At 33.3% G+C, this 26,199-nt stretch overlaps 1 protein-coding gene across 20 annotated transcripts in view; it reads right to left on the bottom strand.

Moving 5' to 3' along the window:
* Window positions 1-26,199, bottom strand: part of TCF7L2 (transcription factor 7 like 2) — a 212,974-nt gene that overhangs the window by 9,293 nt on the left and 177,482 nt on the right. For 4 of the 20 annotated variants that reach the window (XM_034440140.3, XM_087872904.1, XM_034440146.3 and 1 more), the window contains exons 6-12: window positions 24,143-24,245; window positions 21,723-21,809; window positions 11,220-11,360; window positions 9,737-9,896; window positions 8,507-8,614; window positions 943-991; window positions 354-404 (exon numbers count right to left, since the gene is read on the bottom strand). In XM_034440140.3, coding sequence (XP_034296031.1) covers window positions 354-404; window positions 943-991; window positions 8,507-8,614; window positions 9,737-9,896; window positions 11,220-11,360; window positions 21,723-21,809; window positions 24,143-24,245 — 699 coding nt within the window. Of the gene's footprint in view, window positions 1-353; window positions 405-942; window positions 992-8,494; window positions 8,615-9,736; window positions 9,897-11,219; window positions 11,361-21,722; window positions 21,810-24,142; window positions 24,246-26,199 lie in introns of all 20 variants that reach the window. The other 16 variants (XM_034440122.3, XM_034440123.3, XM_034440137.3 and 13 more) reach the window with 6 other exon arrangements.

The following is a 26,199-nucleotide window of genomic DNA, read 5'->3' as shown; positions in this document are numbered from 1 at the left end:
CTTAGTGGGTGCCGTGTGAAATGCCATTAGATTAAGGAGGTTCGTTATTAAGGGTTTTTCAGTTTAGACCAGTCTCTTTAAAGAAATACTGCATATTCAATTTGCACAGTTAGTACAACTGAGTTACTCTTACTGCATTACTGTTTAATTGCCATTGTAATGAATAACAAATCAGAAACAAACAAAACTATCAATCATAGCACATTATAAATATACATGTATGCTACAGATGTGTGAATGATTATTGTTATGTCAGTGTTTAAATGTTAATAAAATCTAAAATGGCAGGAGGAAAAAAATATGTAAAGCAATTTACGCTACTACTTTTAAATGGCTGAAAATGACATTAGCACCTGTAATCGGAGGAAGTGAAAGGCAAGGATTTAGGAAACATTCGCTGTGTTCTGAAAAAAAAGAACAAATTATACAAAGGCTTCAAAGGAAAAAATTAATCAGGGTTTTTCCAAAATTGACTATGAGATTGCCTATGCAGTATTTCTAATTTTCTAGAAAAAATGGCAAACCTCCTTAATTTTTTAAAAAAACAATGGCTGTATTGTAAAGGCATGCATCAGACCACACAGGTACAGCTCAAATTAATGTCAAACTCACAGATGCACACACACACACACACAGATACACCCAGACACAGCAAATATCTTAGATAAAAATGCCATATGCATTAACAAACTATGGCGCTATGGTGAGTGGCTTTAAAGAAAAATGAGACTACTATTGTAGGACTATCCATGCACTTATTTGGCTACATGTTTTAAAAGGCAAGCAGTATGAAACCAATTTTAGTGGTATTTAAAACCCAGCAGGAAAAGCTGGGTGGACTAATGGACTTCTAAGAAATAAGGCTACAAACTTTCTAACTTTCTAATTAGGAAATTATGGCTTTCCTTGTATCTATAAGGAAGAAATACTAGTTTTACTTACCATTGGTTTCTCCTGGCTGCTTGTCCCTTTTCCTCTTCTTCTTCTTTCCCTGAATGAAACATAAATACACGAAAAGATTGTTAAAAAAGCATCTTACAAAAGGAGATGAGGGAATAGGACTATTTTGCAATTCTTACAACAATGCTGTAAACCACTAAAAACACACACAGTTAAATGGTATAATAATAATTTAAATTATACTCTTTCTTTTGAACATTCCATTCCATTAATATGGATAATACAACCAAATCCAAAATTGATAGCTTAACACAATGACTGATATAGTCTAAGAAAAAAAAGGTAATGGATAAGGATTGATGAAACAGTTGTGACACACAAATGCACAATCTAAATCATGTAAGTTCAAGCTGGTCTTGCAAAAATAATTAAAAAACAAAGCAGTGAAGCATATTAAACATACAGTAGACCATTTCTCATTATAACTGTTTAGAAAACTACAATGTGTAAACAAGTAGTAGTGTTAGCATTTAGTTTGATCCTTAAAATTTCAAGCTCTTTCCATCCTGCATAATTATATTCTAAATCAGCATGGTTAAATAAACTGGGCTTTAATTGACAACTTTAAGAATTAAACATACATAAGGATTATCATGTTCTTCCACATTCAACTCTTCTTTCCAACCTCATTTGCAGAGAATTTAGAATTTGGAAAGTTCTCATAAATAATATGAACCAAGTGAAACTCACTATATCTACACTAAAAATGTTTGTAAAGTATCATGAATAAGAATGAATTTCAAAATGGTGCTAAGTATGGGACATTTTCCAAAACATTATAAATTACATACAAAAGGATGGAAATGCTCCGTATAGTAAATTATATTTTGCTGTAGAACTTCAAGGAAATTGGTATTCTTTATAAAATGACCTCAAAAACTTTCATTGTGTATGAAAAGGAACGTTTTATATCTTTGGTAATAAATAAACTTTTTTTCTCTAAGCAGTAAATAAATACAATCTATTAAGTTTAATCTTTAATTGGCCTAAACTAGACACAACATGGTCCATTAAACCTTTGCTTCAAAAACAAAATAATAATGGAAATTTACAAGGACTCAAATATTCCATCGATTGTGAATGGGCATCATACTGTCAGAGTGAGTTTAATGAAAATACAGCTATAAACATAAGAAATTATGATAATGGTTGACAGGGGTTTTTCCTATATCTGTCATGTCTTCTTTTCAATAGCTCTGGTGTAGTTGCCACTTCAACAATTCATTTCGGGTTTCTACTCGGCATGTCCACTATGATGTTTATGCTACCTGGAATGTACCAGCAAGAGCAGGAGATGTGAATGTTCCTTTTGAAGATACAGCTCCTACAGGTATCCAGGCACAAGGCCTTTGAACTTGCTTCTCTTTCCTCATTCAGATGGTAAACTGCAACCCTGCTGTTTTGGATGTAACAGACAAAGTCTTGTTCAGGAGGATTTTTGGTGACAGAGGGAAGACTGTGTATTTGGCTCCTTGTTTTGTTAAAATTTAATGCACTACTGGGAATACTCTAACAACTGAATAAGGACTGACTGTAGAAAGGTCCAGTTTCATTTATACTTTTCATGGGGTGATTTGTGGGGTGGAACTGGGATATCTTTTCATCCCTGGAGTCTAATATCTCAGAGGTTCCTGCGCTAAAAATCAGTTGTATTGGTAGCAAGCTAAATTTTACATCAATTACTAAAGAAATAGTTAAGTGCTTTAGAATATAAAATACAAGAACAGGACACTGTCTCTAAAACAAGACTAGATGTCATAACAAATTTTATTGATGCATAATATATCATTTACTAGTTTGGAAGAATAGGACAGCAGTGAGATATAACAAAATAAATCCCTCTAGAGGAGAAATCATGGAAATATATTTCTTACTGAAATGACTTCCTTCATTAATCACCATATAATAAAAGAGCCTATTGAAAAGAAAAATTAGAGCCCCTAATAAGACACTGTAAGTAAGTAATGAACAATTTTCTTGACATACAGTATTTAGGGATGAAAATACTAGAGAAAGGAAGGTCAAAAATAGAAGTCAGGACCCGTATGAGTTGGTATGAAAGAGGGACAAATAACAAATCAAGTAAATAGAATAACAAAAGCAGGCAGCATACTTGCAGTCTGCCACATTTTGTTGCAATTCTTAATCAGTAATGCCTAATGAATAAAATTGGACTGACTGGCAAAATTGTTTTTGACTGGCAACTATAAAATACACTAAATGCTACAATACACTGGATCATATACATCGAGTTTAAATAAAAAATAGCAAAGTAACAGCAATAAAATTCAATTTGGCCAAATGCCTTCACTCTGTAATAGCAGTTGCACAAGATTTGGTCATGATATCAAAACAGCTACATTCTAATCTGAGAGGGTTCTGAAATGATCATCCAATTTTGATATTTTTATTAAAATAGGCACAGCATATAGTATATGAAATGGCAGTCTCCATAATGAGGAGAGTATTAATATAAATGTCCCACCATTTCAACTTCTCTCATGCCAATAGGAGGACGAATGCTGTGGACATTTCCCTCCAAAGATAGGAAAACATGGTAGGAATGTGAAGATGTCATTTAATGAACAATTTTTTTATTTGCAGCTGTAAATTCATCAAAAATTATATAAACTATATTTTTCTTATTTAGTATTTAGACATATCTAAGCAGAGACATCACCCTGCCAAAAAAAATGCGTATAGTCAAGACTATGGTTTTTCCAGTTGCAATGTATGGCTGTGAAAGTTTGACCGTAAGAAAGACTGAGCGCCAAAGAATTGAGCCCTTTGAACTATGATGCTGGAGAAGAGTCCTGCGAGTCCCTTGGACTGCAAAGCGATCAAACTGGTCAGTCCTAAAGGAGATCAACCTTGACTGCTTTTTAGAAGGCCAGATCCTGAAGATGAAACTCAAATATTTTGGCCACCTAATGAGAAGGAAGGACTCACTGGAGAAGAGCCTAATGCTTGGAAAGATTGAGGGCAAAAGAAGAAGGGAACGATAGAGAATGAGGTGGCTGGTGGAATCACTGAAGCAGTAGGAGTGAGCTTGGACTCCAGAGGATGGTAGAGGCAGGAAGGCCTGGAGGAACATTGTCCATGGGGTCGCAATGGATCAGACACAACTTTGCAACTAACAACAAGATTATTATAGTGTGTAGTGTAATATACTTTAATTACACTATATTAAATTAATATGCTTTGGTACTAAATATACTATAGTATATTAATTGGTATTGAATATATTACATCGAGAACTCATGGAATATTAAAAATAAAGATATATTTCTACACTATATATTGGAGACATAAGAAATATGTAACTTAAAAGAACTGCTTTATGTGATTAGATAAATCTCTATTTTCTATTTTTTCTGTTCAAAATTCATAATCACAAGGGGTGGATTTTCAATTATTGTGCTCTTGCTTTCCAATGTTCAGAGGTTTATGGCAGCCATTATATGTGTTATCGAAAATATTGATCAACTTTAAAAAACAATATAGGTAGTCCACAACTTGAAACAGTTTATTTAGTGACCATTCAAAGTTACATCATTGAAAAAAGTGACATATCATCATTTTTCACACTTATATCCAGTGCAGCATCCCTATGGTGACATGAACAAAATTCAGATGCCTGGCAACTGACTCATATATATATATGATGGTTGCAATCTCCTGGAGTCATGAGATTAGCTTTTGTAACTTTCTGACAAGCAATGTCATTTGGAAAGCCAGATTCACTTAACAACCATGTTACTAATTTAATAATTGTAGTGATTCACTTAACAACTGGAGCAAGAAAGGTTGTAAAATGGGACAAAGCTCACTGAAAAACTGTCTCATTTAGCAAGAAAAGTTTTAAGTTCAAGTATGGTTGTAAGTTAAGGACTACCTGTATAATATATCCTCTATTTAATGGCCTGTTTGACAGAAAGGATATTTGTGCTAAACACAAATGTCCATTAAATTTGAAATGTTCATAGTTTGCATAATTACAATATATGTAAATTGTCCAGACAAATTTTAGATTTATCCATTAAACCTGAGTGATTGTCTGCTAAATAATGGTGAAGTATGAACTCATTTTTTGTCCAATTAATTTAAAACCCATTAAATTGATTACTGCTAAATTAAGGTGCAACTGTTTAAACTAGTAGAAAACAAAATTTTTCTTTCTTCTTCCATTATTGTCATAATTTTATAAATTCCTTTCTTATTAATCCTTTTGTTATATTTCTTAACATAAAATCATAACCTCTGAAAGCTATTTTTGCAAAGACTGTTTCTTTGATCATTTTATATTTCTTTTTTCTAGTTTCTTGTGTCCTTTTAAAACAGGAAACCAGAAACAAATACTGGCATTCATTTTATAAATTTTTATCTTCTGTCACTTTATTCATATTTCTTCACAGCAAATTTTATTTCTTTACAAATTTCTTTACAAATACCAAGCAATAATTTTAATAGTACTTTACCTTGAATTCATTATTTCTTTAACAAATATGAATTGAAATGCCTAAACACTGATCATTGTATAACATGTCTGCTATGCTGTTCCATTGATTTTAAGCATCTTACTGTTATTTGGAATATAAAAATGTCCTTATATTGTATGAGTCTTCAGGTACATTGTATTGTTCTCACTGTGAATTTCACTGAATATTATGCATTTCATTAGGGAAATAAAAATAGCTAATGGTATACATATATTGGTAGTTTAAGATCTCTTCTAACTGAACTAAAATTGAGATTTTTTTTGGAAAACAAACCAATGATACCTTTTCTAGTGTTCATATAATTCTTATTTCAGATGGCAAAAGTTAGTGGCTCAAAGCTGACTATTGAAACATTTGGTTCCTAAAATATAATTTTGCTTAGATTTATAAAAAAGTGAATAATAAAAACCTTTCAGGGCTTCAAATCCCAATGTCATTCTGTGTGCAACGTATAAATAGAAGGGGAATGGGATGTAGTTGTCCATTTATTTACTACAAAGAGGACCCATCGTACATTTATTATCTTTCTATATACATAGGAAAGGTGCTAGCCAAATATAGCCTGTGGAAGTCAATAAATTCCAACTAACATTGCAAAAAGATAAAACCCCAACATATCTCATAGTTGTCCTATCCCTAACATGTAGGAAAGTTCCCCTTGAATGTCAGATGGACATAGAATTTGAAGCTACTGGGAAATGCCTCAGCTTTCTTTGCCTATCCTTTTGAGCTTCAGATAGAAAGATATTTTCAGTGGTTCCACATGAAGAACAACTAAAGGTAAAGGTAAAGGTTCCCCTCGCACATATGTGCTAGTTGTTCAACTCTAGGGGGCGGTGCTCATCTCCGTTTCAAAGCCGAAGAGCCAGTGCTGTCTGAAGATGTCTCCGTGGTCATGTGGCCGGCATGCCTAAATGCCAAAGGCGCACGGAACACTGTTTCCTTCTCACCAAAGGTGGTCCCTATTTTTCTACTTGCATTTTTTACATGCTTTCAAACTGCTAGGTTGGCAGAAGCTGAGACAAGTAATGGGAGCTCACCCCATTACACAGCACTAAGGACAACTATAAAGATCCAAATGCTTATGACAGTGAACATGCTCATATGTCAATATCATAGGGAAGTAGGAGGAGAATATGTTTCAAGCCTTGCAGCATGGCCTTCTGAAATCAGACTGTACAGTAGCAGAAGGAATTTCAGTTAACTCCTAGAAACAATTTTGAACTTGGAATTAATATACCCTTGGGTTGCAAAGGAAATTATCTCAAAGAAGGTCATGAGCACTGCTATCTGCTTAGAAGCAGGAAAAAAGCTAGAGCTAATAGGAATAAACTTTAATAAATGGGACAGGCATGGATTTGGAAAGAATAATGTGAACATTTTGATACCATATATGGATTGCTAGTGTTTAAAACAAAACCTTTATCTATGCTAGTCTCAGAAACAGAACTCCTTGTACGTTGCTTGATGATATGCTTGATATGATTGGGTGGCCATGTAAATGTTTACATAAATATATAAATAGGTAATCTATGTGTTTCTATGTAGAAACTTGTTAAAATAACCTAAGTACAAACACAGACTCAAACAGATTTATAAAAATGAATTTAAGAAATATTGTTAAATTACTGAAATAAGAATGAGTGAATTTGATTTTGCAGAATGGGCCAGTGTAATGTGTGAACAATCTGAATTATATCTTTCTGAAAACTCAGTTGCTTAAACAGGATATCAGACTCTACATCAACCTGCAGAAAATGTGTAAAGTTCTTTATTTAATCAGGTCAGATATGATGGATCGATAGGATGTTTACCCCCCATTTTCATTTCTTTGGTTTCAGAATTTAGGCAGATTATCATTTTATTTTTACTGCCTTTACAAGGCAATGTATTCATTTTATTTTAATTGTTTTATAACTGCCCAATACAGATGCAAACCTACCATGCAGTTCAGCCATTTTTTGGTGATAAAAAATAGGAGAGAGTTTTATATAAACAGAATGAACATGTTTTTTTCAATTTTTGACTTATATTCTACCAATTCCTAGTGAAAATACTTGGCCTCTGTTTAAAATTTATATTAACACTTTTTGGAGTGTTTAAGTTGCGCGATTGGTTTGGTTTGGTTTTATTAAGTTATTGGTTCATATTGGAAATGGTCCACACTGATGCAATACCTTCACTGGGAGATTCCTATTGCACATTATGAAATAAATTCATATTTCAGTCACAAATATATGGAAATAAACAATCATGAATACAGACTGATGGATCCAATCTTCAAATCCTCCCTCTACATCAAAATACACATCCAGCCATTTCAGCCAAGCTTAAATGAATACTAGAGAATAAAATGTTCATTTACAATGTATCAGCAAAGTTAACACATAGTCAGTATTATGTATGATGCACTCTTTAACCAGGCTCCCAATTCAAAGAAAAATTCCTTTCAAAGGGAAACTTAGATAAGAAAGGGGCTAAATAACAAAAGCCAGTGAAAGGTAAGTAGTAACCAAATATCATTTTAAACGAACTGTGATCATGACAGACAATTGTACAATGAAGTAAAATATAAAACAGTAGAGGGTGGAATAATTTATTTAGCCCCACTTGAGAGCAAGACTTCCAACAAATCTTTGCCTTCTCTGAAGCTAGGGTAAGCCATTCTTCCACTTTCCACCATACTCTCACACAGGTATGCAACAAGGCACTCAATTTTGGGGGTTGGAGAAAGAGATGAAGGTGAGAATAGAAAGAGAACTGTATTATTATTGTTACTATCATTTTGGTAAAGTATTAAAAAATTGAAGTTCTAATAGAATATAAATTCTGCAAGAAATTTGTTCTCACCAAAACTTTACTGACACACCTCTATTGAATGGGTGCCAATTGTATCCAATTGAGTTGGTGACAGAACGGAAACATCCGCTATAATTACCGGATTGGTAGTCCTTGTCTTTCGTGTGTGGGCGTACTTCAGCAGATTACAGCAGTACTTGTCTACAATCTCTACTACTGAAAAGAATTCTACCTACATAGCCACCTACATAGTTATCCCGTGCGGACCAGCCGGGGTAAAGCTGCATGTGAAGTTGTCGCTCCTTTCTGGCTAATTCATAATATTTTGCTTGTTCTTCTCTAGATAGTGCATGCCACTGTAAAGAAAAAGAGAGCAAAGCCACAATCGAAAGAGTATTCAGTACTTCTTAGAAAGCTACATAACATATCAATAGATATCAATAGATATCAACAGAACATATAAATAGATATCAATAGATACATTGTTGTTGATAAAAAGTCTACTTCATTATTACTTCAGTCAAGATTCAATTAATCGCCATTTAGGAAAAATGAAAGGTGTAATACCTCAAGGATGGTTAGGTTTGTATTAAGCTATATTTTGAGTGAGACAAAATTATTTTGTAGCCTTTATATCATACTAACTAACCCTAACCCTAACCCTAACCATACAATGATGTATGGTTTGCCTGCACAGTAAAGTGTTTAACCTTCAACAAGGTAAAAACATAACTTTTTACCAGTCAGTCAGTCAGTCAGTCACCCCTAGAAGGAAGGCATGGCCAGTTCCTAAAACACTGCCAATAAGATTGTGTGGTTTTGTCTTGAAGTCGCTGGGGATCATAGCTTGCTAAATGTCACAAAAATAATAGTAGAAGTAGTAGTACCTAGTAATAGTAATTCTACATTGTTATTAGTTCTGTTGCTAAATGGTGGTTCTTAAACATCTACTTATCAGATATTTAGGGTTCTTGCATTTAGAGATTCCAGCATTGATGTCTGAAACTTTGTGGATGGGATGTTCCTGTTCCAAGAGACTGCAAATATGGATCAGAAATTGAATCCATCCACTAGAGTACTTTTAAAAATCAAGAGAAATAAAAAAGCACACCAAATATTTTTGAGAACGGAGGCACCAGATTTGGCTGGCAAATGAAGATGAGAAAGCAGTGATTACAATCAAACCTAAAAATCAAGGGAAACAGGGAAACACATCTATTGACATTAGATAGCAATTAGTTATCCTGTAGAAGTGTAACTACATATAGATATAATAATCAACTATATGTAACCCTAAAGCATAAGGAAATGCCAAAAGCCCATCATGTTAGAGCAACAAAGTCAGAAAAAGGCTACACATTCCATGGGATAGGTATAATCTCTCCTGAAGTATGTTTATGGATTGTGTCTTTTCATTTTAGCCATCTTGCTTGTTTCATCTTTCAAGGTGTGTATACATACCCTGACTAGTTACCTACCCTTCGACCAAGAATCTGATTGATGGCAGCACTCTCTTTCAGCGTGCATTCTGCTACAACTTTCGCTCTCATTTCCTTCATGTACAACATAAATGCATTAAGAGGTTTCTTTATGTGTGGTTTCTTTTTCTCCTCTTCTTTTTTGGAGTCCTGATGTTTTCTAGACAGTTGAAAACAAATAATAAAAAATATAAACAGAACTTGTATGACATTATATATTCTATATTTTAACCTCTTCTCAAATAAAACCATAGCAACAACTAGAGGTTTTTTTAAAAAATTCTTACAATGAGATTCATTCAACAAGGTATAAAAATGGGACATTTTATAAAATGCAGGAAATAGTTCTATTTAATTTTTAGAAGTGCAATTTATATCCCATTGTGCAGGGTTAAAATCTGCTTGAAGTCAGTCTGTCTGTCTGTCTGTCTGTCTGTCTGTCTGTCTGTCTGTCTATCTATCTATCTATCTATCTATCTATCTATCTATCTATCTATCATCTTATTTAATATACACATAATGAATGGGGCTCCTGCAAGATAGTATGGTACTATTATTTCACAAGACTATAGACAAGAATGGTGCACTACATTGTTGCCTTTTCATTTATTTTAGCAAAACGGGTGGTGTATATGCTGCAATAATGGCTCAGAGCAGAGAAAGATTTTTTTATAGGATAGTCTCAGGAATCAGTAACTGAAAAAAAAAAAATATCCTCAGCCATACAGGAAAGAAACAGAAGGTTTAGCATGCTATACACAAGATTGTGCTTGGTGGAAATATACGAAATGTTCATTTGATTATTCTAAAGTTGAAAAATAAATACACTGATTTTATAGCAAATGTACTTGAATCATGATAGGATCAAAAGATAGATTGGGATTAAACACATGAGACTGTAAAGAATATTTAAGGCTGTATACCCCATAAGCTACACAAATGAGATTCCAGACTGTTCCAACTGCAGTTTATGATCTTGACTCAATTACTATATGCATGTCTGATATATAATTTCACACATAAAAGCATAAATATGCTTTTCACAGGTACTCTCCAAGCAAAATAACTACTTTGTCTAAATAATTTGACATCCATTCACTATGAACAAAACACACTGATTGAGGAGTCAACAGAGATCTTAATTAAAGCCTAAATGCTCATGTAAACAAATTTAAAACAAATGGATAATAGGTCAGTGATTGAGCGTAACCTTACAGGACAAAGGTTGATCCTTTGATCCCTCTCAGTTTCCAATAGGATATTAAAAGACTAATGCTGGAAACCCTGGAAAATCACTGTAAATCACTGAGCTAATTGGTCCAATGATCAAACTCAGCCTAAGCCGGCCCCCTATGTTCTACAATGTCAACCCCAATGGTATACAGAAATGCTTTCCAACATCGCTTGCTACAAATTACAAATTATTTGAAACTAAATTTAAATGTAAACAATGTAAACGTAAGCAACAATAACAACAACTTACGAACTATGGAGTGAGCCAACATCATTCTGGGAAGATTCTTGTTTGACTGTTGGGGTGACTATTGCTGGATGAGGAATCCCAGTTGTATGTAAACTATGATGTGGAGGGACCATGTGTGGAGGGAACCTAGAGGAGATAAAGCTGTGTAAATCGTCAGAATAATGAATGAATGGGGACAGGTGTGTACACACATATCATAAAAGAGACAATACAAGAATATCTATTAAAGCATATGAAACTTGGTACCATTACTCAAAATACATTTTTTTAAATATGATGTATTAAATTATCATTAAATTGAAGAATTCATTTAATAAAAATCACATTTTTTATTTAACACTTATAAGTAGCAATTTAGTTCATGAAACACAATGAAATTACAGCTCATTCACTTGAATATAAAGCATACATCTTAATTTGCAGCAAATTATGAAAAATAAAGCATTAGAAATTTAACCCTCAGCCAGAATATCAAATCAAATGGAAAATTAAAGGTGGCTGTTTTATTATATATATTAACACATAATAAAATGTTAACAGTAAATAGTAAAGCAATATAAAAATAGGTGTGCAATTTTTATATGATATTATGTATGCATATACTTATTTTAGATATATCTTATTTTAGATGCTATATTAGTACTTAAAATTGGAAGTGGAAAATAAAATTATGGGCATTTGTTTTATAAGGATATTTAGTGGGTATTTCTATGTAACTACATTTGAGTAAGCATTACAAAGATAAGCATATGTTCTGAAGTTCACAAAATAAGAATATATCTATATTCTCCTGGTATATTTTATTATAAATTACATTATTTATTATTAGCTATTTAATATTACATGAATAGTACAACCAGACTTAAATAATGAATTAATGCAGGACAATTTTGAATAAGTGGGAAATGGAAAAAGTCATACAGAACATTTTTTTTTAAATTAAGCAACAACTTGGTAAAATCCATAAAATTGGAATATATGTTACATACATTATTACCAAGATTATTGGAGATGATGGTTATTGTAGTTTAACATCTCAGGAAACTGAAAATTAATATCTCATCTTTCTAGTATTTAAAATAAATAACTGCAAGCATATAACTGATTAGCGTCAATCACTATGTTTACTTAAAATCCTAACAAAAGTCTATATTCAAAAGGTGAATAGGGTGGTTGTTGTTTTGTGTTTCTTTCTGTGTGTGTGAGGGGGGGGAGATAACTATATTAATAAATAAGCTAATTGGGTATGTCAATTTATAAATACTTGGATCTCAGAGAAATAGTTCAATTAATCTAGTACCAATCAAAATAGAACAAAATATCTATCTTACTTAAGCAACACCTTTTCACCTGACAAAGGAAGATTGGTGTTTCTTTTTTTCCAAAAGCTCATTAAATTTCATGGCCTTAAATTATAAAATAAAACTCCAACTGTCGATAGTTTTTTAAAAAATCAGAATCAAAATACAAAACTACCTCAACATGGATGGCACTTGAAAATATAGGAGTAGAATTCTGCATCTGTGGTTTGTCCCTATTGTGGTTGGCATGCTAGGGGATATAAAGGCGGTTTTTGTCCTGGATCATCCTGACTTGTGTAGAAAAGAGAAATATTTCCTATACTCTTATGTCACGGAGTATATAGCATTACAGTGCTTTTACCTCTATGGCAGAGTTCCCTGAAGTGGCCAAAATTGATCCTTAAGGAACCATGGGACTATACAAGGTTGACACTATTATTATTATGCTTGGTTGCACAATCACTCAGTTGTTTAGATTGGGCATTTTTGTCCATTTATCAAGTCCTTCCCAACGACCCCAGATAGGTAGATATTATTGTTTAATAATATTAAAGATATTCTCACAGGATGTAAACTATTCCAAGTAAAAATGCCTTTTACCAATTGACTGGTGGTGATTTGTCAATGCTGATGGTGTTCAAGTGATGCTCTGGGTGTTTTGGAATTACATCAAAGGTACCTATCTACATTGGTACTATCTTTGTTTATTTTTGCCACAGTTGTCCTACTTCCCTTTGCAGGTCTTTCTATTTTGGTTCCCCCCCTCCCCAGTTATTTCTCTCCTATTCTGCTGTCTTCGGATATTCCAATGTCTGCTTTCTAGTCTTTTTTGTCTTTCTTATCCACAATTGAGTCTGTGGCAGATGCATGTAATGCTTGAATTCTATAGTCCCAGGGCACTTTTGTTTCTTCATTTTCTATTACAGTTCTTGCTTGCAGGCAAATATCACTTTAGATAGCAAGATGGGTGGCATATAAATTTAGTTGGTTAGTTAATTAGTTAGTTAGTTAGTTAGTTAGGTAGGTAGGTAGGTAGGTAGGGAGGGAGTAAGCAAGCAAGCAAGCAAGCAAGCAAGCAAGCAAGCAAGCAAGCAAGCAAGCAAGCAAGCAAGTAAGTAAGTAAGTAATAGGTATTTCCTGCATATATTCCACTGTAGCCTTGTTGCTACTTTGTTGTGCCATTGTTTGTAGTTGGTCTGTTTGATTTTGCAGCAACTAACTAGATGGTTTTCTGTTTCTTCTGCTTTTTAGCAGAGGTGGCATTTGCTGTCTTCTCAATTCTGACCTTGTATATATATTTATTCTTAAGGCTTGGTTTTGTGCAGCCAGGATTAACCTTCCATTTTCCTGCTCTTAGCCATTGCCCACTCTCAACCATCATTGTTATCTGCTTTCCCTGCTAATTATTTTTTAAATGTATCAGCCATATAATACTTTACCTTGCCATGAATCTTTTGTACTATTCATTTGGTCTTTCTTACAGGTCAGTTGATCTTTTTAGCATTCAATCGGTCTTTATGGTTCAGTGCATTTTCTTCGCTGTCCTTCAAATATTCTTCCAATACCCTTTTTTCAAGGACACTTATTTCCTTGGTAATTAGAATCTGTCAATATCACTTCATGGATGAAGGACATGATTCATTATCATTATTTTTCTGGTCTTCCTATTCAGAGCTTTTACTTAGGTTCAAGCTCAATCTAATAATCCAGATGTATATCTAATGACTGGTGTTGCCCAGCTGTTTATTACCTTGATGGTGTTTCACCAGTGAGGTTAGACTTAAAGATTTCTTCATTCTTCTGAGATATTCACTACTAATCTTCTTCTTGACTTCAACATGCTTGATGTTGTTAACTTGAAAGATGCCCAGGTATTTTTAGTGATCATCTTCATTCATACTCTTGATGTTATTTCCATAGGACATCTGGATTACTTCAGTTTTCAGTATTTTTTTCCCTGTTGATGGTAAGGGTGGTATATTTGTCCAGCCTAACCTCCACTGCAGTATTAAGAAATTTCCTCCTTCATCACAACTAAGTATATTCAACACTAGCAACTTATCACTGTCTTTTAAAACACAACCAAATACTTCTTCATTCCATACCTCACTCCATGTCTATAAACTCACCTCTAAATCCTCTGCTATCTGACAAAACACTTTGATATTTTATAGCCATGGCCTGCCCTGTTCAGTATTGTACATAGATGAATCAGTGCATTAACAAACAGTAACAGCAATAGTGAGTCTGCTTAAAAGATTCATCTCTTGACACTAATCTCTTCCATCTATCAGCATTGATTAGAAACTGTGTCTTCCATTCTGCAATTAAACTTTGCACAAAGCTTCCAAAATTTCTATTGACTTGATATTTCTAGGCACCTGATTATCTAATCATATGTCAGGGAGTCAAATACCTCCTTGTAATCAATCCAAATTAAGATAGTTCTCACCTTCTGACCATAATTGAGCCCACAATTATAGTAATAACTCATGACAGTCAACAAGCACATCATCACATGATCATGACCAATTTTACAGTCTTTTTGTTACGTGAATGTTGTGACTGTTAAGCTTCCCATTGTAAATTGAGCACTATCTGTACATTCAAGTTGATCTTCCTTCTCTTGCAGTTTTTCAAAATGATCTTGTCTGTTGGAAACTGGTCTTTTGAGCAATTTCCTTTCTGCTTAGGTGGAAAGAGCTTGTTTTCAACTAGATAATGTTGGACTGCATCAGCCAACCAGACTAATTAGCAATTTGAAATTTGTTGGCAAGCAGGTAATTGGCCTGTAGTTGCCTGGTGCTGCCCCTTTTGCTGGATCTTTCATTATCAAGTAGATTTTACCAGATGTTAAGTAATCTTCAACTTCAATTCCTTTTGGTATGTTGTTAAATGGCTAGGCAATGAATGGGTTACAGCCAAACAATATGCACTTCATCTTCACTGAGTGCTGAACAATTCTTGATTTTCCTTGTTCTTTTCTCCACCACTTCTATTATTATTACAAGTTTTTTCATTTCAACTTTGATCTGCAAGTCCTGGTATTTTATAATTTTTTCCATTTTGAAAATCTGCAAATTTTCACCTGTCAATTGCAAAAGGCAACTGTAGATATATCATGCTAATACAGCATCCTAGTTTCTTGGGAAGCTTTATGTTCATGAAAACAAAACCAACTAAATAATTGGAAGTTGTGATTTCATATTGTTGTGAACAGATAACATTTGGAGCACCAGTTGAACACCAAAATCACCATAAGTTAATTGCAAATTTACTTTCAATAGCTCATATTTCTGTAAAAATATCTTTAATATCATCAAACAACTACATCTGCCTATCCCAGGTCCTTGGGAAGGATTTTAGGTGGATAAAAATGCCAAATCCAATCTAAACATCTAGTTGACTATGTCACCAACCATAATAATAATTTTTGGAACAGTTTACATCCTGCAACGTTACTTTTAATACCAACAAACAACATCATCTCCTTCTTCCAGGTCCTGAGGAAGGACTCAATAGATGTATCAAAATGCAAAATTCAGTCTGAACATCTGACTGACCATTTGACAAACATAATAATAAATTTGGCCTTGTCAACATTAGGATAAATATCTTTCCTGACATTAATTATTACTTGTCATTGCTATGATCTCATTTTTATTAATATTAAAGAAAACAATTCTTGGCTACCAAGCAGCCAAAACTGATAATAAAATCTGACATTTGCTTTATCAGGATTATCTGAAGCTTTCTGAAAAATCAGAAATAGAAATCCAAATATATGGTATAGAATTTGACAAATATGGTAAGAATTATTAGTACAGATTTTGCAAAGGAATTGAGACTATAGAAATGTGTTCATGTAAGAATAAAGTGGATAAAATCCTGTATAGTAATGGAGTTTAAATGCCAAATGGCCAAATCATCAGGAGATTGGCCAAGAAGAAACATTGATGCAAGTTAAAAATTTACTGAACGATAAATACTTAGTAAATGTGCAGGAAACAAAACATGAATATCAAAATGATGTAATAAAAACTAGAACAGAATGCTGGCAAAAAAAAAGCATTGCATGATCAATTTCTATAAAAGATTGAGAGAGAAGATGATAAAGATTAAACCGGGCAGTGGTTTACAAACAGAAAAGAAGAAGAAAAGAAACCAAAGTCTTTTTTTGGCTGCTCAAAAGCAAGCTATTCAAACAATCAAGCTATTCAATGCAATCAAGGCCAGAATTGAAAAATTGTCAAATGATTCAAAGTGCAAATTGTGCAAAAAAGGAGAAGAAACAGTAGATCATCTCAACTCAACTTATTTAAGAAGATTCTATATACTGACTATAAACAGTAACATAACGCAATCACTTAAATAATTCACTGGAATATCAGTAAAAATCTCATGCCACTAATAAAAACGATGAGAAATAGTTTTAAAAGTAGTAGAAAATGAACAGGTTAAAATATTGTAGGATTTCCAAATACAAACTGATAAAGTCTTGGTTTATAACACACTAGATTTTATTATGCTTGAAAAGAAGAAAATGTGGATAATTGAGATGGTAATGCCAGGAAATATTAAAATAGAAGACAAAGAATTGCAGCAGATATCAAGATCAGAAAATTTAAATTGAAAGATTATGGCATTAATTGGCCATGGTGTGCCATTGGTTATTGCCACACTAGGTACAATACCAAAAAATGTAGGATGGCACTTATAAAATATCTACATTGACAAAATTTCCATCTGTCAATTACAAAATGCCACACTGCTTGGATCCGCACATATATTATGTCAGTATCTGGAGCACCACTTGAACACCATTGGCACTGACAATGAAAATAGAAAAAGTTGTAAAAGACAGCTTTACTTGGAGCAGGTTACATCATGGAACAATATTTTTAACACCATAAAACAAGAAAACCTACCTACCTGGTCCTTTGGAAGGGCTGGAAAGGGGAATAAAATTGCCAAACCAAGTCCTAAATATCTGGCTGAAGGTGCAACCCACTACAATAATTCACGGAAACAAACCTTACTGTACTACTGAATAAAGCAAAAGCTATCTCCACCTGTGAACATGGAAAATCCATTTCCACAGGTAAAACTCTTGTGGAAAATGATGAAAAACATCTAAGATCTTATTTCAGTACATGGGTATACCTCATCACCTAACGAGTCATTTCTTCAGAAAGGATTCACATTCTTTGACATATATAAAAACAAATGGGATAGGAAGAAGAGATTGAAAGAGGACAGAGAATAGAAAATGAAAAGAAAAAGCTTTCAATTCCAGATTAAAGAGTAACAGAATAACAGAGTTAGAAGGCACTTTGGAGGTCTTCTAGTCCAAGTCCCTGCTTAGCGGAAAACCCTATACCATTTCAGACAAATGGTTGTCCAATCTCTTTTGGATCATGGTTGACTATGGCAAATTGGGTGTAGTTTTATTGATACCTTGTAAAAATATTTGCTTGGTTTTTCAATTGCGTTCCTTCAACAATGTGGATAAGCAGTAGATTCTCTTAGTTGAATGTCAAAACCTAAGGGTTAGGGTTAGGCTTTTTCCATAAAGGAAAAAACATGGTACCAAACCTAACCTATTTTTATGAAGGTTGTATTATCTTAAATAGTTCTTAACTTTTAAAAAGCTTGTAGACAAAAGGATCAACAGTAAGACAGATGTGTTAATTTTAAAAGCAAGTTTGGAAAGTCAAATTATGGCAAACTGGTTGAACAAGGAAGAAAAATAAAAGGTGATGAAGAGCTATTGGACATATCCTAAAACAAGGTGATAACAGAAAAGGAGCTATTTAATTCATTTGTGTCTGATTTTTGATAAGAGTGGGAAGAACTAGCTATATTACTGCTAAAAACAGATGATGTTGCAATTACATTTTGCTGTGTAAGGAGAAAATGTGTATTATTATTACTATCTATGTAGAAATACGCCCTTCTCCAACCTGGAATCTTTCAGAATTGTTCCCCGGGAATGTGGCCTTTGGGAATTTTGGAACTGAGCTTTCAGCACACAACAAATGGGCCTGTATTAAACAGTATACTTTAAACTCTGACTGTAATAATGCATTGAATTCTTTATCTTAGTGTCATTAGGACAGGATTTTTTCTCCCATTTGAATGAAAAGGAAAAATTCACACAATTCTCTACCTATAACTTTTTTCCTAATTCACTCTGGGAAAATCTTAGGCAAAAGTCATGATGAGAAGAAGCTAAACCTTGTGAAACTTAACCTTGGAAAAATAATATAGTCAAAGCTCTGAAAAAGTCTAAATTTAGGAAAATGCTTAAATGACGGGAAAAACAGTAAAGATCATTGATGAAGCAAAGAAGTAAAGGAAGAGAAGATTTTCCAATGTTCTGAAAAACAATGATGACTCCCAATTTCAACACTAAAATCTGTCTGATTTTAAAAAGTTTAAGACTCAGTTTCTGAGTTTAGTGTTATTCCCCAATGATGGTTTTACTTTGGATGAAAAAAAGAGTTGATTTTGAAACATGTATGTATATGCATCAAAATGCCAGGAAAGGAAATTTACTTTACTTTCTTATATTCATTGAAATGAGATGGCACAGTGTCAAAAGTATTAAATATTAACCAACAGAATTACAGGTAGTTCTCAAGCTATGACCACAATTAAGCCCAACATTTTTGTTGCTAAGCGAAACATTTGTTAAGTGAGTTTGCCCCATTTTATGACCTTTCTTGCCACACTTGTTAAGTGAATCACTGCAGTTTTTAAGTTAGTTAAATGGTTGTTAAGTGAATCTGGCTTTCCTATTGATTTTGCTTGACAGAAGGTTGCAAAAGAGGATAACATGATCGCAGGACATTGCAACTGTCATAAATACAAGTCTGTTGCCAAAAAAAACAACACTGAATTTTGATCACATGACCACATGGATGTTGCAATGGCGGTTAAGTATGAAAAACAGTCATAAGTCACATTATTCAGTGCCGTTATAACTTCGAACAGCCACTAAACAAACTGTTGTAAGTCAAAGACTATCTGTATTCATTACAATATGGCAATATAATAAAAGCAACATTAATCGTTAAAGTCACATTTTTCAAAACTATGACCCAGTCACACAAAAGGCACATTAACTGTGCCATTTGTGTGACTGGGCCATAGTTTTAAAAAATCCCCATATTAAATAGAAGTGCCAAAAGTTATTTTTTAAATGTCTTCTCTGTGTATGTGATACACGTGCCTCTATGTACACATGGAGTTTTGCTTTATGTCTCTTTAAGTTCCTCAGTATATAAGGAATAGTACTCTATACATTATATAAGAACATAAGACAGAGTGAGATCCTATGACTTTGACTCTCTTCTGGCAGACCAGCATCTATCCGAATTGCAATAAACATTGTAAAAATTCTAAGTAGCTCATTATATACCCTGTCTGCTTTTATGGCTCCAAGCCAGAATATAATGATGAGCTGTAACTTGTTAAGGACAACTAATTTTTTGTTCCCGGCTGTCTCAGGGGCTTATCTCTCTTATTCACTCTCACTTTATTTCACTGTTGACATGTTTCTGTTAACTGGATGTCATCTGCCTGCCTTGATTTTATGCACAAGCAGTGGGATGCATTTTTCCATGCAACTATTCTGCTTTGAGTTGCATTGGGTTTGTCATTATCCTCTCATTTTCCCCTTGCACTCGTAACATTTCATCTATTCCTGCCTCATTTTATTTTATTTTTTTTCCTGAACCATGGTGCACCCACATTATGCTTTATACATGATCTTGCTCCCTTTGAAGCTGGCAGATTTCAGAGCCAACCTCGTCAGGAGAAGTGCCTACGACCAATTTAGCAGGCTGAGGGCCCCGAGCTTCAACATCTCAATCTAAAGGGGGTCACGGAGTGGCACAAGCGAGTGTCAGCAAGTGCTGTTTAATTGCCAATCTAGGCTTCTCGGTGGTGTTTAAAGTATAATGACCCATCACTTAATTCTGAGAAGTCCTGGCCCTGCTGCTGAATAGAATGAATATCAAAGGATGTGCCAGAGTAGGGCAAGGAGCATACAATTCTTATAACTGTTGTAAGTATAATAGACTTGTACTTCTGTCATCCCCTTATCACAATAATGTATTTGGTTTTCTGTATACCCCTTCTAACTAGCTCTCTTTCATAAAGGCGTAGCTGAGGAATATATTGTCCCCCTTTCTCTCACGTTTCCCCCTCCTGAGAACTAAACAAAATAAATAGAACAACTTCACTGATAACAATTAAACTGAAGTCAATGACATGTTTTCAGATCTGATTATTTTTTACACATATACAAAATTAATAGAAAATAACAACAGAGCATGGAATTTTAATAATGTGTTTGCAGATAGAATTTGTTTATTTGGCTTTTTCCATTGGCCAAATGGAAAAAACCTTCCTTTCTACTTCTTCAAATCCCTGCTATTTTTAAGACTCTTCCCCTTCTGCTGTCTAGCCTTCAGAGACATGAGGTTGAATCTAGATCCTTGCTATGTAATACATGCTAATTCAATTCCGAGCCATCAACAAAATGGATTAGCTGATTTAGCCCATCAGGAAAGTCTAAACCTCCACCGATTTAATTAACTGGACTGAAAATCAGATGAACAGAAAATAAAACTATCATTAGGAGCAATTAGTGATTACTTAAACATAGCCCTACCAAGCAGTTTGTAAATAAACTATCATCTCTTGGAAAATTAGGTGAAATTAATTGGAGTTTGGAGAAAAGAAAATAAATATATCTCTTAATCATTAGAGGATCACGTGGGTCTTTTTATCTGAAGTAAAAATATTTGGGAACGAGGAGAAATTTTAACACCCTTCTAACAGCAAAATAAGTAGATTGCTTCTGTTCTTCACCATGTTAGAAGGAAGAGGCCACTGGGAAACAAAATGTGTAAGAGCATAAACTCCTGGCTTCTTAATATCCTAGGGTTAGTAAACTGTTTTCCTCCAGTTACTGTAGCTATCAGTTAAAACAAATTAACTTCTAATCACAGTATTTCATTATATATGATAGGGTTTTTTTAATGGAAAACAATGGAGGATAGTTTTTCATATTAATTGGGGAGATCAGTGTATAATTAAGGCATATGATTTAGCAAAGCTTTGTCATTCAAAATGAATAATAAATGGAAGTAGCAGTTGACCCATATCTTAGACCCAGGTATTTTGAACTCACCTTGACATAGAAGCATTGACGGTTAAAGCAGTGGGATAAGGATGTCGGAATCCTCCAGTTGTGATTGGATAGACTGGCTGACCTTGCCTAGAAAGATAGGGAAGGAAATGAGTAAAAAAATAAGAATTATAGGGGATTTAAAAAAAATAAAAATAAAGTTCTCTGCCCAGTAAGTTTTATTCTCATTTGATTGGAACAAAAATCTTGGGGATTGTACAGCAACAGATCAAAGGAAAGAAACTCAGAACAATTTGAATGCCATAAATCTGATACGAATGGCTAATTAAATTTTATAACCTCTGCTTATGTCAATAGAGACCCTCTCCCCAAGCTGAAACTAGGTGTTTTGTTGTAATAATTAAAGGCGAAGTCTTGCTTGCTTTAATGGAGCCATCACACTAATTGAGGGCTACACATCCAAAGGAAAACAATAATGAATGTAAATTTATACCAAAATAAAGTACAGTGAATCAAAGGACTTCAGTTGCGCTTTGGGCCTCTTTTGGTATTTAGATCTCGGTGAGAAAACATTAAATTAACAGAGCTTAATTTGTAGCCTTTTGTCAGATTAACAAGTGTTGACAAGAGTTACCAGGGGAGAGTCCCCAAGAAGTATTGTGGGTAACCAATAGACAATCATACCTCATTACAATAATTAAAAAATACAGCAACATACCAAACAGCATTTTTATGAAAGCTTCATAGATTTTTCTGACTGAGGTTTATTTGTCTGTGCTATGTTATTTTTCATCTGTATTTCAAATGTTTGAACTGCATGGAAAATATTTTGTCTGTGTATGTATTGTTATTGTTGTTGGTACTATTAATATCCTAAATACATCCAATTTGTTTTGGTATGGAGTGGATCTCATGTTTGTTAAATGTAAATTGGTCAAAAAAGCATAAAGAGATAAGTAGACTAATCATATTTTTAAAGTATTTGGTATTGAGGATTTTTTTTACCATGAATGTTGTAGAAATACAATAATGTGTTTTATGTAAATATAACCAGAGATAAAGCTGTTAAATATTAATTTATTTCTTTTTTTCTGAGAAGTGATTCATGCAGATATATGCTACAGAGATAGCCAATGAAATAAAACATTGTAGAATCTTGCTACTGTATAGAAATGCATTGCTTTTTTCATTTGTTAATTTTCTCTGGCATAAAAATCATTAATTTTCTTCAGTCTCTGGATCATATTTTTCATCTATAAAATAAAAATAGCTTGCATAATGTCAAGAAGAAGCCTTTCACAAAATATAATAATAAATAACTTTATAGAGGTAAGCTCAGTGAAAGCCATTTATTGTGTAAAGCAGCTGACAACCTTATTCTTATTGAAAATAAAACATTAATAATAATTTGTATAATTTTATGCAATAATTTACATTATTTGCATTATTAATATGCAAAGGAATGTGTCACATAGATATGAAATATAGGTTTGCCATGCAGATATTATTAGTCATAGAAGATAATTTAAAGCTAAAAATTAGAAAATTCAAAAATCAGGAAAATAATGAGCAAAAGCTAAACATGCTAAAAATGTTGAAATATAAATTATATGAAGAATTGCATAATTTATTGAGCCTTTCTTATTTTGAGCATGTTGTAGTAAATAGAATGGAACAAGTATGTGCTAAGAATTATTTGCTATGGAGAATTAGACTAAATGTGTTAGACTATTTTACATGCCAAACACATAATGTTTGATAACTTCTCCTTTTTTGTTTTGTTTATTGCTAAGTAAGAGACTGAAAATATTGATTGAATATTTCTAGTGTGATCCTCATGTCCTGAGTCATGTCAAGTTGATGAACTACTGTAAAGTTGTCATTACATAGCTTTAAAAAGGCAATAAACACTCTGATTAAAATTGGAGTCCTTGATTAATTTTCATGTTATTTACACATTTTAAAAAGTTTGTTTTCTTTATCAATAGTTCCCCTATCCAGTCATGTAGCTCCCTCTTAAAGTTTGAAACATGTTTCATAAAAATAAAAAATATTTCAAGACATGAAAATAATTTATCTTTAGGGAAGTATTAAGAATCATAAAAAATGATTATCAAAATTAGCAAACTGCTAATATTAAACTATCCTGGAAATTTTATTTCCAATACTTAGTACTAACATTTGAAATAAACATTTCATTGATCACCAGAAATTAAAACAAATTAAAAGCTGCACATCATTCTTATTCAATATTCTATGTCCCATCATTTAATCTTTATTGACCAAATTATTGATTTCTCAGTGTCATAAATTGGCAGCTGGCAAACATGTTTATTTTCAAATGCACATTTCAGGCAAAGGAAATAATCATAATAAACATCCCCTTTTATGTATATATTCACAAATACACTTATACATAAACAATGAAAAATAAAAAAAGAAAAGAAAATGGAACTCCTTACTGTGGTACTAACCATCCTAGCGGATGGGGAATTTGTCCTACAGTGCCCGGTGATAGCGGATAATAAGGAGATATATCTGGAGGGTGTGGAGGCCGTGGAATTCCTAGGAAAGAGGAAAAGGAAACATCATAAAATTGGGTCAGGGCAAAGCATAAAAAGAGAAAAATGAAGGAGGTAGTACACAATCCTAATTTCTATGCCGTGAGTGCTACCCATTTTCAAGGGCAAGACTTACTGACTGGTCTTCTTTCCCAGAACAACCTGTTTAGTATAGTACTACAGAAGTAGACAATTGATCTGTCTTCTTCTTCACATTCAAAGACCATAGAGGTCTTTGTTGTGCAAACCTTACAAAGCTAAAGCTCCCACTTTACCTCCATTTTGTGCCATCAGGTGTGTTGCTCTTTTTATCCATACCTTTAATAACTGAAGAGGTATTTTTTAAAATAAGATTATCTTATGATGTGATGTCTTTTTCCTTAAAATTTCTTTCTCATCTTGCATGGATAAATTTGTTCCAGTTTTTGCTTGTTTTAAAACTTTACAACCTTGATGACAAGAGGATGAACCAATCTTCAACCATCTTCAAGGAGATGGGATAATGTCATCTGTTATTTGCTGCATATTAATACTTCCTTTCGATTACTTGAGTATCTTTCCTGTATACTGTAAAGTTTTAAAATGTTTAAAACATTTAAGTTTACTACAATATTAATTAAGGAACTAAATGACGTATTTGTAATCCCAGTCCACACATTTGATCGGGCAGCATGAGTACAAATAATGAGTTGGTAGCAAAGAGGAATGCAACCAGGGTTGGTAGTCTTCCATGTGCTGAAAAGGATGGTATTTCTGTCCATTCTATTAAAATTGACAGGGTAGACATGATTCAAATCTTGTCCATCAAACAGTGCCATCTTTGGGGGAAGGGTGGCAAGAAGCATGCCTTCTCTGTCAAAGCACCTATCTTTTGGAATACCAGGCCTTTCAGATTCACCTGTCTTCAACCCTGCTGGCATTTCCTAATAACTTGAAAATATCGATGTTTCCTTAGACACAGGATTTGAATGTTTGGTTATATCATCAATGTGATTTTTTTTTAGTATAGCTATTATATGGACTGGGTTAGATTGCCCTCAGGCACCATTATGTTATCATTTTGTTATTCATTTTATGCTTATAGTTTCTTTTTTTTAAAAAAATCTTCAATTTGCTATCAGAGTTACAATTGCAAGATGGCAGCTATAAAAATTATCTAAATTCTGTAGCTGTGCCATTGGCATAACCCGATAGAAAACCAAAAGAGAGAGCATTTAGGGTTTGACCTTAAAGCTGTTCTGTTCCTCTACAAATTAAGTTATAAAAATAAACACAGAGAGATGCTTCCTATCTTCTGTCATAGTTGCTATGAACAAGCAGTTCTGGGAATGACAAGATTCAGCACAGAATGCATACATTTATTTTATATCATTTTACCATTATATTCAAGTAACCAAAACCTTAAAACAACCTCTAGAACCTAGACTTAAACTTATGACATTGATGTAATTCACTAAAATCAGAAATAGCTGTAGGATTTCTGGTTAGTCTGTATTAAGCCACATCAGAATAAAAATCAAAGGAGAAAGTTACATTTTATACAGTTTTTACATACAACAAAATCAGCCATTCATTTAATTGAAAATTTATTTTTCCTTTAAGCAAACTTGCAAGAATATCTGGATAAGAGATGTCAAAGAGAAGAAAACTCTTTTTATGCCTATCTCAGTATAAGCTGAATCCCATGTTTTACATTTGTAAGGGGAAAAGAAACAGATGTAATTGCTAAGGATAGGGATATTACATAGTTTGTCCTTTATATTGTGAGAATTGGGTACACTATAAGTAATATTGCTTTTGGATAGATTTGGATAGATTGGGTAGATGCAGCTTGATTTCTAATAACATGCATGCTGCTACACCAAATCCGGTTTTATCATTACATTATAGAGAACAGCAACTAATCCTATTTTTTAATGATTAAATATATTTGAACTATGTATTACCCTATTTGAATT

This window comes from Pantherophis guttatus, chromosome 6, assembly GCF_059756535.1.
Source record: "Pantherophis guttatus breed Tessera chromosome 6, ASM5975653v1, whole genome shotgun sequence".
In the NCBI taxonomy this organism is placed as follows: Eukaryota; Metazoa; Chordata; class Lepidosauria; order Squamata; family Colubridae; genus Pantherophis; species Pantherophis guttatus.
This window is presented reverse-complemented; position numbering and strand designations above follow the sequence as displayed.